General features: G+C 42.0%; 1 protein-coding gene across 1 annotated transcript; it reads left to right on the top strand.

The window, feature by feature from the left end:
* Positions 1 to 1,229: 1,229 nt before the first annotated feature.
* purbb (purine-rich element binding protein Bb) lies at positions 1,230 to 3,741 on the top strand. Its single transcript, XM_049604488.1, has one exon. It carries the CDS (start codon positions 1,281 to 1,283, stop codon positions 2,190 to 2,192), a length of 912 nt encoding a protein of 303 aa, XP_049460445.1. The 5' UTR covers positions 1,230 to 1,280; the 3' UTR covers positions 2,193 to 3,741.
* Positions 3,742 to 16,389: the final 12,648 nt, after the last annotated feature.

The following is a 16,389-nucleotide window of genomic DNA, read 5'->3' as shown; positions in this document are numbered from 1 at the left end:
TGTGTATTGACAAATAACTAAAAAAGAAAAAGAAAAAAGAAAATTAAATATATTCAGTAAATAATTTAATAGAATAAATAAATAAATTACAAATTATAAAAAAGTACAACAAATACAAAGTAAGTATTTAAATAAATAGATAATTAAATGAAGAAATATTGCCCACTGACAAATCACTAAAAAAAAAGAAAAAAATAGATATATGCAATAAATTATATAATAGAAGAAATATAAATAATTGATAAAATACAAACAATGAAATGAAATTACGTACAACAGACACAACGTGAATATTGAAATAAATAAATAGATGGATAATTTAATAAATAAATATTGCTAATTGACAAATAATTAATAATAAAAGAAGAAAAAAATTAAGCACATACAATAAATTATACAGTAGAAAAAATAAATAAATGAAAAATACAAAAAATAGAATAAAAAGAAGTACAACTAATATAAAGTAATTAATATGTCTGTGACATAATTTTAAAATGTAATAATAATAATAATCATACATATAGTTTGCCCTAGTTTTTTATTTTTTAATTTAATTTTATTTTTTATTTGTGGGGCATTTCTTTCCAAGTTGCTCAGTGCCTTTTCCCCCATGTTTTTAAATGAATCACACCAGTCTGCTCAGGGTTCAAAGCTCTATCTGCACCAGCATTTAAGCCTGCATGTTAATTATGCAATAATATCATCTAAAATAAAATCAAACAGTTTCTGCAAAGAGAGTATTTTTACTTTTGGTACTCAAGTCATACATATTCTTTATCCACTGGTGATACTAGATGACAATAGAGGATATTATTATTAAGTATTGGTCAATAAATCAACTTGCAGTGGGTCACAAAACTATTTTGCTCATTTAAAAACACGGCCCTGACATCTTTCCAGATTTCTTTCCGCTTTGACTTTGTGGAGAAAAACAAAGTGTGTCGACACATTTAACCAGCTGAAGCCAAAAATAAAAAAACAACCTAATATTTTAACATATTATGTCATAAAAACAAAAAGATTTCATAACCAGAGGAGGACATGTTGGAGGACAAGTACGCAAACGGAACCTCAGAGTGAACCAATGGCTGCGGAGGGATTTTTACATGTTTGCGTGACGGATAAAGTCAACGGACCAATCAGGAGGCGGTAACCGTGTGAATCTCCAGAAGTGGCAGCCGGCCGGGCCAATCAGAGCGCTCCCTGAAGTACACCCAAAATGAGCGTGAAGGGGGCGCGCGCTGGCGGAGCAGGAGCAGGAGAGAGGGGGCAGAAGCCGAATGGTGGAGCTGAAGATGGCGGATGGCGACAGCGGGAGTGAGCGCGGCGGCAGCAGCGGGGGAGGAGGCGGAGGCGGCTTCCAGCACTTCCAGCGGGACCAGGAGACCCAGGAGCTGGCGTCCAAGCGCCTGGACATCCAGAACAAGCGCTTCTACCTGGACGTGAAGCAGAACAGCAAGGGCAGGTTCATCAAGATCGCCGAGGTGGGGGCCGGGGGCTCCAAAAGTCGTTTGACCCTCTCCCTGTCAGTTGCGGCGGAGTTCCGTGACTACCTCGGGGATTTCATCGAGCACTACGCCCAGCTGGGGCCTAGCAGTCCGGAGCAGATAGCCCAGGCCACCGTGGGGGAGGACGGCGGGCCCAGGCGAGCCCTCAAGAGCGAGTTCCTCGTCCGGGAAAACCGCAAGTACTACCTGGACTTGAAGGAGAACCAGCGGGGGAGGTTCCTGCGGATCCGGCAGACCGTCAACCGGGGACCGGGCTTCGGAGTCGGGGGGCCTGCGGGCGGCATGCTGTCCGGTCAGACCATAGCCCTTCCGGCCCAGGGGCTCATAGAGTTCAGAGACGCCCTCGCTAAGCTCATAGATGACTACGGGGGAGACGACGAGGAGCTGGTCGGAGGCTCTGCCGCCGGGGGCTACAGCGAGCTCCCCGAGGGCACCTCCATCATGGTGGACTCCAAGCGGTTCTTCTTCGACGTCGGGTCCAACAAATACGGAGTGTTCCTGCGGGTGAGCGAGGTGAAGCCCAGCTACAGGAACTCTATCACCATCCCCTTCAAAGCGTGGAGCAAGTTCGGGGGAGCGTTCAGCAGATACGCGGAGGAGATGAAGGAGATCCAGGAGAGGCAGCGGGATAAGATGTACGAGAGGAGAGACGAGTCCGAGGGCGACGACGTGGATGACGACTGATGGAATGAAACCAGCTGTTAGTCCACTTAACGTGACAGCTCTGCAGCATAGGGGTATTTTTGCATAAAAGAAGAAGAAAAAAAAGCAGGATGTGCATGACAAATCGTGCTGTAATAGCCTACTAAAGTATCGTGGCGTTAAACAAAGTACATGTGCAGGGGGTCATTGGTGTATTATCCTAAAAGCGTGTAGGGGTGAGGGTTGGAGTGATTGTGTGAATCTCTGCAAGTGAAAAAAAGTGGACTAAATGTGTCGGTGAGGTTTGTGTCTCACTGGGGAAAAAAGAGTGCTTTATTGTAAAAACAAAAAATATAAAAGAGGAGAGAGAGAGCCTACTAAAACCAGCAGATTGGTTTTTATAACTAGAAACGAAGCCAATGAATGCTTTCCTATTTGCAACATAGTCTATATTTAAAGCGTGAGGAGTCAACCTGTTTAAGATGTTTTCCTTGCTCCTGGTTTAAGGAGGGAGAAACTAGCATCCATTGTATTCCTGTTCCGGTCCAGGTCTCTCCTCGGTGGGCAGATTGTGGGATTTTTTTGCAAGTCGGTCAGATGAACCTCGAGAGGAATGTATAGAGAGCTGCCGTCACTCTGTGGATGTTTTTGCATGGGAGATATCAGAGCTGTCAGACAGCACGGAGCCCTGCAGCAGCAGCAGCAGCAGCAGTGAATCGAAAAGATTACCCAAAATATTAGGGGGAAGTTACTGAGAGGATTATCTTTAAGCCCAAAAAACAAGGGCCTTGTGGACTAAACTAAAGCTTTGACTCCAGTAGTCAATAACAGAGCGGATCAGCTGGGTTTTATGTTATACATACAATCTTAGCGATATTTTCAAAGCATAATTCACATTGTTTCCTGGAAGATTCACTTTCCTCACGCCAGAGCATCCCTGGTGTTTGAGAACAGCAGCTTGGGGAGAGGACTGTCTTTAGTGCCCCCCCACCGCCACCACCGCCACCATCAGGGACATACAGATCTATACACAAGACTTTAAATGCTCATTTGCTCCCACATGCCACTACAAGGGTCCAAATATCTGGCATTCAGACGGGAGCGCCGCATCAGACACAGTGAAGCTTCTCTGACCTTCCAGCTCTGCCGGACTGCAGAGCGTCACTGATGAGTTTTCCCATCAGCCTCTCTGTTGCGGTCAGAGCCGGACTGACGGCCGCCTCAACCAGCCACGGGCCTTTTTTCTGACGTAACATCTTCCAACACGTGAAGACCCTGGACAGAAACACATTGATGGATGTCTTTTCGTTTTGTTTTGTTTTTGTTTTCAAAAGAGAACTATATTGAAATGAGATTCTACTTATAGGTAAAAAAATAAATATTACTGAACAAACCAGCAAAAGATATTTTGAAATACTTACAAAGGAAATTGTATTGTGTAAAGGAATTTCAAGACTTAAAAATAAAAGAAAAGGTTAATTTCTTAAAACAAAGTTGTGACTCAAACCTCCAGATTATTTTTCATTTTGTTTTTCCTAGAGTGAAAGTATAACACTTCCTTAATTAAAACTACTTTAAATGCAATAACCCATGTTGTGACTGTATATTTTTAATTTCATGATTCGTCCTTAAAGATAATCAGTTTATTATTGCAGCCTAATTTACTGGATGTGAACAGGAAGCAGCTGATGGAATCTGATTTGTTTTTATTAATCTTTTGGTTAAAATGTCACTGTTGCTTATTTTTCTGCCCAAAACCCCCAAATTTTATAATCATTTTAAACAAAGTTAATCTGCAATTTTTGTCTCATTTACTTGATAAATAACTGAAATGATTAATCGGTTATCCAGATAGTTCCCTAGCAACCAGCATCTGCTTGTGTCGTCACTTTTTTATTTTGTTCTTTCATATTTTCTGTCGTATTTTTGTCCACGATCTGCTTAAAGTTGCGTGATTCTCCGAGATGGGGTGGAGAAATCCTTACTGGGAAATCCAGCAATATCAAATCCAGACCAGGATTATTGTGCTTTCACTTCAGAGGTCAGCGTGAGGATTTAAAAAAGATGTCACACAGGGCTCCAGCAACATATTGAACTGGTTTAAAGCTGCAACTTGGATAATCTTTGTTAGCGATTCATTGCTCAGTCAGGCAGAAGTGAAAACGCCTGGCACAAGTTCTTAAAGGGACAGTGCACCCAAAAATGAAAATTCAGCCATTATCTACTCACCCATATGCCGAGGGAGGCTCAGATGAAGTTTTAGAGTCCTCACATCACTTGCAGAGATCCAAGGGGAGAGGAGGTAGCAACACAACTCCACCTAATGGAGGCTGACGGCGCCCCAGATTCAAACGTCCAAAAACACATCATTGAAACCACAAAATATCTCCATACTGCTCGTCCGTAGTGATCCAAGTGTCCTGAAGCCCCAACATAAAAAGTTGTTTGGAAAAACACGCACACGTGAGCGCGGTGCCCAGAGAGGCAGTTAGAGCTACAGGCTACAATGAGGCTAAAAACAGAGTTCAAATGATGTTTTTCCAAACAACTTTTTATGTCGGGGCTTCAGGACACTTGGATCACTACGGACGAGCAGTATGGAGATATTTTGTGGTTTCAGTTATGTGTTTTTGGACGTTTGAATCTGGGGTGCCGTCAGCCTCCATTAGGTGGAGTTGTGTTGCTACCTCCTCTCCCCTTGGATCTCTGCAAGTGATGTGAGGACTCTAAAACTTCACCTGAGCCTCCCTCGGCATATGGGTGAGTAGATAATGGCTGAATTTTCATTTTTGGGTGCACTATCCCTTCAAACTCTGAGGCAATGTCTTGTTTTTGTCCGAGTGACTGATCAAAACCAAAAGATGTTGAGTTTATAAACAAAGGAAACGAGCACACCCAGAAACTATCATTCTTGCTTAAAATCGATAAATTGATCGTCAAAATTGCTGATATCTTATTTCCTGTAAATTTAAAATCAGTGATTTTATTTTATTTTGACATCAGATAGTGCTGCCATGTTGTTTGTTTAAAACTATCAATGTATGATGAGGACAAACGGGGAGTGCTGCCATCAGCTGAGCTTCACGGACGGGACAAAGAGTCACTTAAAGATTAAAAACGACTGACCAGTTCACTCAGTGTAAAAATCCATAGCACAGTCAGTCCAAAAATACATTTGACTGAAGTTAAAAATCTGTCATTAATACATGGATACACCAACACGTTTTGACTAGAGAGTCTTCATCAGAGTGTAAGAGGCATCAGAAACAGGTGTGCAATTTAAGATGTGACACAGGTCACATGATGTATCGGTAGAGCCCTATTAGACATGACTGCAACATCATTGATTCATCGCTCAGTCAGACAGAAGTGAAAATGCTCATCACAAGTTCTTAAACTCTGAGATTATGTCTTGTTTTTGTCCAGCATTAAAGAAAGGAAGCAAATATTCACATTTGAGAAGACGGAGCCAGAAACTGTCATTCGTGCGTAAAACTGATAAATCGATCATTAGAATTGCTGATGATTCATTTTCTGTCAATTTAAAATCAGATATTTTAGATTATTTTGAGATCAGATTGTGTGACTGTGCTACACCAGTGGTTTCAAACTGTTTGTGCCCAAGATACACCAAGGGGCGAGCCAAAATCTCAAGGCACACCTGTATTTATACCTGTGCACAACAGCTTTTATAGCGTGTGTTAGCACTCTTATCACGACATAAGACAATAAAAGTAAAAAGACAGATAGCTTCATGATGCTGTCTACTGACAGGGTTTGCTCTCGTCTTTTGGTTATCGGTCGTCTTCTCTGGTGCTTTGAAGTAATTTGCTCCGTACAGTAAAGTTATCCATTGGCAGAGCTTTGATGTGTCACACACTTATAATTCCCACGCACAAACGGTGACATATTGGTTCCCTGTGAAGGTTTTTTAAATTAAATATTTCTTAGGGAGAATTTGTATTTTTATTCGGAGATATGTGCACACAACACACTGAAATCCATTCCTTATTTTCTGTACAGACCCATTTGAATATTGAGATAATCATGTGAGAACCACTGTGCTTTAGAATTATCTATATATTATTTTCATATAGGTTGAAGTCTTGTGTCTAAAATCTTATTTAAGCAAAGGTACATAAATATTAAAGTAAAAGTACAGTCTTTGTAAACTCTGGTAAAAACACCAAACGTAAAAATACTTATTACGTAAAATGATAATGTGCAAGTGTCAAGTAGATAAATAATATGTCAGTTAAGGTATATCTTGTGTTAATCTGCAAAGTTACTAATGCTGTCAAAGTAATGCAGTACAGCAAAAAGTATATTTACCTCCAAAATGTGGTGCAGCAGGAGTTTAAAGAAGCATAAAATGGAAATACTCGCGTAGAGTAAAAGTGCCTGAAAATTGCAGTTAAGTACACTATTTGATTAAATGTACTTAGTTACTTTCCACCATTGATCGGCAACAAGGTGTACTTAAAGAGTAAAAGTACTCATCACGTCCTCTGTCAGTGATATAATATTGAATATATGTATTAATGTTAATGTTGTAACAGGTTGAAATGGAGCTAATGTTTATTGTCTCTGACCTGATCACGTGTTTTGCATTTACGAATCTTATTTCCATTATTAAGGCTGAAACAAAGAGTCGATTTTAATCAGTTAGTGAACAGACGGCGCCACCAACTATTTGTAATTGATTAATTATTTCAGTTATTTTCTAAGCAAAAAAAGTCACATGATTTGGTTCCAGTTTCGCAGGTGTGAAAATTTGCAGCTTTCCTGTGTAACGTTTGATAATAAATTAAATATCTTCAGACAAAATTAAGGAATTTGAAGACGTCACTCGCGTTCTGAAAACTTTTGATAATCGTTTCTAGTTTTTATGTCTCCGTGCTGGTGAGAGCTGCGGCTGTAGGCGTTATGTTTTTGGGTTATCTATCCGTCCCATTCTTGTGGACGTGAAATTTCAGGAACACCTTGAGGAAATTTGGACTCACGGAACAACTGATTAGATTTTGGGGCTCATAAGTCAGATTTCAAGGTTGTTGTGACCTCATCGGTCTCATTCTCATTAACACAATATCTTAAAAGCATCATGTGGGATGAATGTTTTTTGGCACAAACATCCACTTTTAGCCAGAGATAAACTGATTAGAATTTGGCGGTCAAAGGTCAAGATCGCTTTGACCGCGTCTGTGACATTCTTGTGAACATGAGATCTCAAAAGTGCCTTGAGGGAATTTTTCCAAATTTGGCACAAATGTCCACTTTGACTCTAGGAAGACCTGATTATATTTTGGGGTGACCTCTGTCTCATTCACATGAACATGATTTTTTAAGAATGCTTTCTTTATTTGGTAAAAACGATCACTTGGACTCATGAGCTGATTAGATACTTGGTGGTCAAAGGTCACTGTCACGTTGCATCTTTCTCCATCTCATTTCGTGAATTTTGTAACACTGAGGGAATTTTTTCAAATTTGACACAAACATCCACTTGGACTCAGAATGAACTGAGTGAGTGTAGTTTGGTGCTCAAAGGTCAAGGTCATTGTGACCTCATCTGTCTCGTGATTTTTCAAGAGTGCTTTTTTTAATGTGGCAAAAACTTTCACTTGGACTCGAGAATGAATGCATTAGATGTTTGTCATCAAAAGTCAAGGTCACGGTGACCTTGTATCCATTTCATTCTTGTCAACGTGATATCTCAAGAACACTTTGAGAGAATATTTAAAGAATGTTTATGCCTCCGTGCAGGAGATAGTCATGGCCAGGGGCATGATGTTTTTGGGTTCTCCATCCCGCTGTTGTAAATGAAAAATCTTAAGAACGTCTTGTGGGAATTTCTTCTGATTTAGCACAAACATCCACCTGGTCAAAGGTCAAAGGTGAAGGCCAGTGTGACCTCACAGAATATGTTTTTGGCCATAACTCAAGAATTCATTCACTAATTCTGACCAAACTTGACACAAATGTCTAACAGGATAAAATAATGAAGGTCAAAAGGTCAAAGGTCAGCTTGACTGTGACATCATCATGTTTTAACGTCATATCTCAGGAACAGAAGGGGAGACATTTGGTCAGATACTGAATTGGTGACTCTAATCTTGAAACTGTGCTGATTGTATAGATCTTCTGTGTGTGAAGCATCCATGTTTTCACTGACCTGGATGGAGACTGTCAGAGACACTGGACTGGTGGGCGGGGCGCTAATTCTAGTTTTGTTATTTCAGTGACTAAGTGATTAGTCGAGGGAGTTTTTGGCAGATTAAAGAGACACGTTGCAGATTTTCAACCAGCTTTGTATCATCATGTGGGCAGTTTGTGTAAATGAACTATGGTAAACTTCCCTCTGTTAAACTGTCGCCCACGTCTCCCTGCTCAACTGGCAGCTCAAATCTGCAGGATGACGCATTTTTGTGCCGCCACGGACACACAGAGTGTAGAAGCAAATCGAAAGAGACCCACCTCCCTCAAACTAAGATTTAATTGTAAAACTAGGCGGCGCTGGCTGCTTGGCTGTAATACAAGAGTTTGTGAACAGGAAGTGGGCGCCATACTGTTTCCTATTTTGTAAAAACAGAGGCTGAAACTATTGAGATCAAACAGTAAAACTAAGCAGCGCCGATCAAATATAAACCAAGGTTCTGTTGCTTTGTTGGTTATTTCTCTTCTTAAATCCTTTCAGAAACATATTTTATCTTTATATTTAACTGTAATATGAGATCGTTTGTTACCAGCCAGCCATCATATTGGTGCCTGTGTCTAAGTTTTTATTGGTCGGATGCAGCGCAGTGAATTCTGGTAGTTGTAGGCTTTTTCCCTCTCAAGCAGAAGCAAATGGCATAGTCCCTTTCCTCTGTTTTCTGCGGTCATGTAGAACCTAAACTAAAGCTGCCAGACAAATGTAGTGGAGTACAAAGGACAGTATTTGCCTCTGAGATGTAGTGGAGTAGAAATGTAATGTAATATAAGATATGATACAATACAAAACAAAACAAAACACAACAATAAGATTAGAGACGATACGGTATGAACCGATAAGGTAAGGTAAGGCACAGTCTGGTCCAGTCATGTCAGGTATGGTACGGTACGGTACGAAACAATCAGATCAGATAAGATGCAATACGATACGATCACATCCGATATACAATATAATACAAACCGATAAGGTACGGTACGGTATGAATCTAAATGAAACGATCAAATCAGATAGGATTCGGTCACAAACGATATGCTATCATACGATACGAACTGCTAAGATCAGGTACGGTACAGTACGAAAAGATAAGATCAGATAGCATATGGTCACATGCGATACGATACGAACTGGTAAGGTAAGGTAAAGTATGACATGATATGGTGTGAAATGATCACTCACATCTGATAAGATGCGTTAAGATGCGATACCATACTGGTGAAATTCAGACGTTACAGCAGCTCAACAATTAGAAGACAAAGAAAAATGACAAAAAGTGATTGAGTGCTAAAAAGGATAAAAATGTTACAAAAATACAAATCAGTTAAAATAAAAATGAAAAAATATAAAATCTACATCCACACTTTTCCCTTATACATTAGCTCTTTTTAGACAGGAGTTGTGCAAATTTGCAGGAAAGCCCAATCAGTCTTTTTTCAGCATTGGCAGTATAAAAACAAAATCAGGAGTGCAGCAAAATGCCGCCTACCTACTTTTGTTTATACAGAATGTGCCTTTTTCGGGGCAATGGGGGGCGTGAGCAAGTAACAAAACGTGTAGCTCAGCATGTGACGTAAACAGTGACGTGGGAGGGAAGCCGCGGCTGGTCAGTCCTTCGGTGATTCTCTCATAAGTCGGCCCGTTCTTCACCGTCCCCGTCATCTGACGGTTAATGGCCTCTTCGTTTGCGAGGACAAGGAGGGCGCACAATTCCTTGTCTCCCCAGTTGCTCATCTTTACAGTGTCTGTCAGGTTTGTGTTTCCCTCTTGCTACCAGCTGCTCGCTAATTCCTGCTATCAGCTGTTTCCTGTTTATCCACCGCCAGTGGCTCGCACGTGCAGCGTCATCAACAGCTCCTCCCACAAGTCATCAACAGCTCCTCCCGTTGTGGAAGGGTGCCTAGGTCTGTTTAAACTAAAAGGGTTCCACCAATATGTCTACCCTACGAGGGGGAAAATTGGACACCTTGGATCAACTCGCCAATCCGCTCGCAGCTTGCCGGCAAAATTCGCTGAAAATCTGGCAGTGTAAAAGGGGCTACAGATACAAGTGGCAGAAAATAGAAATACTCAGGTAAATTACCCCAAACTTCTCAGCCCCAAATCACTGATCATATATACAATGGTAAAGTTAATATTTTGGGGTTTGGGGTCATTATTCTATTAAAATAAGCCAAAATGGGCGTTCCCCACAGTTTCTGAAAGTTTGAAAACATTTACTCATAAATCAAGAAAATAATCTGCAGATTGATTGTTTGTTCAGCTCTAACAGGAATTTAAAATCAGATAGTTCCAGCAGAGTATGAGGAGCATATGCTTTACAGTTGGTGTCCACACATACACACACACACACACACACACACACACACACACACAGTTTGGCGTGACGCAGCAGCTGTCTGCAGGAAACAGCTCCAACACAACCAGAGCCTGTTCTTCAATCTGGTGCGAAATCCGGACGCTGTGCTGGTTCATCGTGGTCCGTCTGCTGCCTGTGACCACCTCAGCGCTCTGAGGATGAGACGGACGTGTTGTCTGAAAACATTCAGCTCAACTTGCTTCCTGAGTCTGGTGTGAGGAGCAGAAAGGGGGAGAGTAGAGGAGGAAGACTCCTCTACTCGTAATTTGATCTTCCTCCTCCCCTCGTCCTGATCCCCTGTTGTTGCTTCTTCTTCTTCTTCCTCTCTGCCCGGTCTCTTCCTCCTCACTTCTCCTCCGCCCCCACTCTCAGTAAATTTGGCAGCTGTTAGGCGCTCATGTGCGCTGTGAGGGTGTGCTGACAGGACATGCTGGCTATTTTAATGTGGGAGGCCTCCGCACACTCGACATTCCTGGTCAAGGAGTCAGCTGTGGCATTAGGACCTCGTTGCCCGTGGACACAACGCCGTACAACAGTGCGATTGTGCTGAGGTCTGCTCACATGTGGCACACACAAGATTGTGCTCTGTGTGCAGGCAGGTACTACATATGTACTCATAAGAGATGTTTTGTTCCAGCAGTAAGCTTCGTGCCCATTGGTTCATTCTTAAATCAGTGCTGAGAGGTCAGCTTGTTGTGGCTCCTCAGTTTGTCCTTTTTATCGTCTCCTACAAGCTCTGACATGTGAATACTGACTACTTCTACTCGAGTACTGCTCCTAGGTACAGTTTGACACACCTTACTTGCCCCTTTTATGCTTTTACCCCGCCACAATTCAAAAAGAAATATTTATTCACAGCTATAATTAATCTTTACTTTGCAAATAAAGGTCAAATGATCAGTTTCAGCGGTACCCAGATGATACGCCATCTCATGGCGGTCACTTCCTGTCGACGTTACAGATCAGAAGCACAGAGAGTTGTTGACTAGAGATGATACGCCATCTCATGGCGGTCACTTCCTGTCGACGTTACAGATCAGAAGCACAGAGAGTTGTTGACTAGAGATGATACGCCATCTCATGGCGGTCACTTCCTGTCAGCGTTACAGATCAGAAGCACAGAGAGTTGTTGACTAGAGATGATACGCCATCTCATGGCGGTCACTTCCTGTCGACGTTACAGATCAGAAGCACAGAGAGTCGTTGACTAGAGATGATACGCCGTCTCATGGCGGTCACTTCCTGTCAACATTACAGATCAGAAGCACAGAGAGTCGTTGACTAGAGATGATACGCCGTCTCATGGTGGTCACTTCCTGTCAACATTACAGATCAGAAGCACAGAGAGTCGTTGACTAGAGATGATACGCCGTCTCATGGTGGTCACTTCCTGTCAACATTACAGATCAGAAGCACAGAGAGTTGTTGACTACCTCCTTGACCACCTCTGACAGTTAGAAAAGATGAGAGCCTCTTTTCAAAACTATCTTCATACCAAGTTTTACAGGTGTTATTAAACGAACCAGTCATGAATGCATCTTAATTAAATCTTCATCAGCGCTAGTTGGAAGCAACAACATCACTCTGTATTCATTAAGTCTTATTATTAGTCACACAGACAGAGCATTTGTGTGAGATGATTAAGGATGGTGGTAGAGGCTCTAATGCTCTGCAGACGTTTTTATTGCTCCGTTTGGAGAACGTGTGAATGAGATACATCAGGTGTTAACAGGCGATGATTCTCAGGCAGGTTCTGCAGTTAGAAGGAGTTCATTTGTCTCCAGTGATTTCTGGGTGGATTTGTAGCCGTTTATTTGTGAAGGACACCGGAGATGATGATGTCCTTGGGCAGTGTGAGTCTGAATCTAAAAGTATGTGAATCATGTTAGTGTGTTCACATTTGACTGACTCACCCTCCACGTCAGTCGTCCGACTACTCACAGGAAACCTCTGAATTTTTGAGACAGAGCAGGAAACTCCATTAATCAGGGTGCAAATGAAAGCCATCATTCTCTTCAATTACAATACACACAAAATGATTTTGTTTTTGTGCAAATATTAGTGAAATGTAGCAGCTGTGAACATGAACAGTTTCTATTATCTGCAGTGCATTTTGGTGGCTGATGGAATTTAACTGTTTCTTTATTGTGCCCTGGAAAACTGGCAACACGGAGTTTTTTCTGCTCTGACAGACACCTGCATTCAATCAGCTAAAAGAATGATCAAATAAAATAGCAATTAAAACAAAGTCTCTGACACAAAAGTGGATTAAAATAAGAACAATTCATGTCATGTTCTTGAAATGATGGCGCAGCAGAGCGCACTCGAAAGGCACTTAACGAACACCTCCATTAATGAGGCCCTCTGCATATTCAAGCAGATGCACTTCATGTAATGTCACATTTTACAAGACGACTTCATTCCCCCGAGCTCTGAGGTGAGAAGCCGGCTCCTCTCGGCCCTTAATGAGAGCAAACAGCAACTCCTCCACACCGGCTGCTGCTGTAACTAACCAACATGAAAATACATCTCACATAAAAAGACTCGCAGCACAGTATTGACAGATGTGGTTTCTGTGAGTACGAGTCAAACTATGTTAGAACGCAGTGACTCACAGGGAATTCCACAACCGTTTGGATGAAGTTCTTTTAGTCTTCTAGTTTGTGCAACATATTTGCCCAGAATGTCCAAAAACATATAAATATAACTGTCCTTTGTATTGTGGTATTTCCGTGGTTTCCAGACAATTCAGACTCCAGATGGCTCTGTGCGCCGAAGGCTTCATGGCTGAGGGTCAAATGGAGCCAATGAACATCTTATTGATGTTTGTCTAAAGCTGGAAACACACCGGCGCCACTGCGGCGCGTCATGTGATGCACGCCAAGTGCCGCCCCTAGCACACACTGGGCGCACTGCGCTGCAGCACCTCAACAGACGACCACACAAAGTTATTACTACTTTTACTCTAAGATCTGTTCTTCCTCCACCTCTGCGTTAGCCTCAAATCATGTGTGGACACTCACTAATTAAACTTGATTTCTCAGCTGGAGGACCCGATCTCCAGAGATGTGACTCGCCAGGAAGTATTTTTTTTGGCCGTTGTCTTTATAATGACAGGATTGTGGGTTGTTTAGCTCAGGACATTTCTCGACCTCAACAACGAGTGTCTCCTCATCCATTCTTTGTCACATGAGACACAGCAAGAGCTACTTAGTTCTCTTTATACAGCCATGGTGAGGAGAGGAGTCGAGCTGCTACAGGAGCAGAAAAAAAGAGTTGGTATGTGCAAGCAGAGAGTGAGTGGGGTAAAATTTAATTCTGGGAGTGGTGAGGCTTGAAATATGACTGTGGTGTAAAGTGTTGTGGGGTGGCGCATCCAACTGCGCCAATGTGCATCAAAACGCCGCCGGCATTAGAGTTGTACACGGAAAATAATTGGGCCAATTTTTGCAGTGGCCAAACAGTGGTACTGCCATCTCCAGGGTCTGTCACATGATGCCACTGGGACCAAAAAGATTTTTTTCCCATTGACTTACATTCATAAAGAGATGTCTGTTTTTTTTTAGCATCACCACCCCCGCAGGATGATTCATTCCATTATCAAGATTTAATCCATTCGATCTGATAAAATTTGAACAGTCTAATGATGAAAACTCTGTGCGTGTGTGTGTTCCACGTTTTTCTCCTCACTGACTTGGTCAATCCATGTGAAATTTGGCACAGTGGTAGAGGGTCATGGGAGGATGCCAATGAAGCAATATTACATCAATTGGCCAAAGGGGGGCGCTATAGCAACCCATTGAAATGTCAAACTTTGAATGGGCATATCTCATGCCCCGTATGTCGTAGAGACATGAAACTTTGCACAGAGATGCCTCTCCTCACGAGGAACACATTTGCCTCAAGAACCCATAACTTCCGCTTATATAGATTTTCCGCCATTTTGAATTTTTTGAAAAACACATCAAATGGATCTCTTCCTAGGAAGTTTGAGCGATCTGCATGAAACTGGGTGAACATAATCTAGGGAGCAATATCTAAAGTTCCCTCTTGGCAAAAGTTGGAAAACTTCCTAAAACTGAGCTTCTATAAGGCAATGAATATTGCGGAGGGCGTGGCTCATCACATAAAGGTGTAGAACATCTCAAGGGTTTCACCCATCACCACGCAACTTTGTAGGCATATGAGCACACATAATCTGAGGGGACCCCTCCATTATTGACCCCATCAAACAAAATGGGGGCGCTAGAGAGCTCATTTCTTATCTAGGCCTAACCGCCATATGGATTTTTACTAAACTTTATAGATATGTAGAACAGGACGCCTCAAGGTGACTGGAGAAATTTAACTCTAATTTAAATCTAACTCTAATCTAAAATGCCACCGATCGCTGTGGCTCCCCCTGTGGACCAATGTTGGGTGGCAATTTTTTCCTGTATTTGACAGGACAGTGAAGCATGACAGGAAGGATGGGAGAGAGAGAGCAAAGAACGAAGGCGATTCCAACCCCCACTGCTGCAACAAGGGCTAGCCGCACCTTTCCCATGTGAACTACCAGTGCGCCCACTTTTAAGTCAATACAACATATAAACACTTTAACTATCTGCCTTTCAACGTGCTACCTCAACTACTAATGTACAGTTTTAGCCCACTAACTATCCCACTATTGGCAATGGTACTACTGTACTTTCAATAAAGCAATCGTACTATCAGATTCACAAACACTCTGTCTGAATACATTGCTCTTCTTAATGGGGTCAGTTGACTATTTAATCTGCAATTTCCTATGACCTGTATCCCAAACACACACCATGTGAAACTGTACGTGGGCAACTGTGCACTCAGTGGGTATGGACTAGTTATTATTATTATTATTATTATTATTATTATTATTATTAGAAGTATAAAGAAATAACAAATGGGAATACTCTAGTAAAGCATAAGTACCTGAAACATGTACTTCAGTGAATATACTTAGTAACTCTCCACCACTGTTAATGTTTCATGATCAGTCGGTCAATGAAAAATCTCAGGATGCGTTCAAAGTGCTACGTTACAGTCCAGTGATGGAGGGAATAATTGTAGCTCCACTTACACCCCGAACACACGAGATACACATAATGAGCGTGGACCTTTTCTGTATCGAAGCCAGCGGGAACCCCCAACAGATCCATTATCACTTTCCCAAGTCTCCATGAATATTCCTCCTCTGTAGATGTGCTCCTCCCAGCTGGAGAGCTCCGTGTCCCCGGTGACCTCCCATCATCACTTTCATCCCGCTCTCACCTCCCGGGCAGCGCAGCAGTAATGTGTGCAAGCATGCACATGTGAACAGTGGGACTAATGCAGCCTGTGAGCGATGTAATACCTCACTAGGCAGTGTGCCAAATCAAGCCAGGATTATACCACATGCTCCCAGCAGTCCATTACTATCACGCTAGGATCAGTCAGATCAAACCCTACTCACTACTATAAATATGAGTGTGACTGTGTGTGTGTGCGTGTGCGTGTGTGTGTCGCGCCCTCAAGCAGTAGTGGAAGAAGTGCTCACATCCCTCAATTAAAGAAGTAATACTGCAAACTGTAAATTAATCTGTTACAAGTAGACGTCCTGCAAGTCAGAGGTATCATCCAGTTTCATAGTGCAATATAAAGATGATATTATTAATTCATTC

The sequence above is a fragment of the Epinephelus fuscoguttatus genome, linkage group LG18, assembly GCF_011397635.1.
Source record: "Epinephelus fuscoguttatus linkage group LG18, E.fuscoguttatus.final_Chr_v1".
Classification (NCBI taxonomy): Eukaryota; Metazoa; Chordata; class Actinopteri; order Perciformes; family Serranidae; genus Epinephelus; species Epinephelus fuscoguttatus.
This window is presented reverse-complemented; position numbering and strand designations above follow the sequence as displayed.

Bases quoted from the DNA above. Each gene is read 5' to 3' on its own strand.
- purbb (XM_049604488.1), top strand. From the start codon at position 1,281: ATGGTGGAGCTGAAGATGGCGGATGGCGACAGCGGGAGTGAGCGCGGC.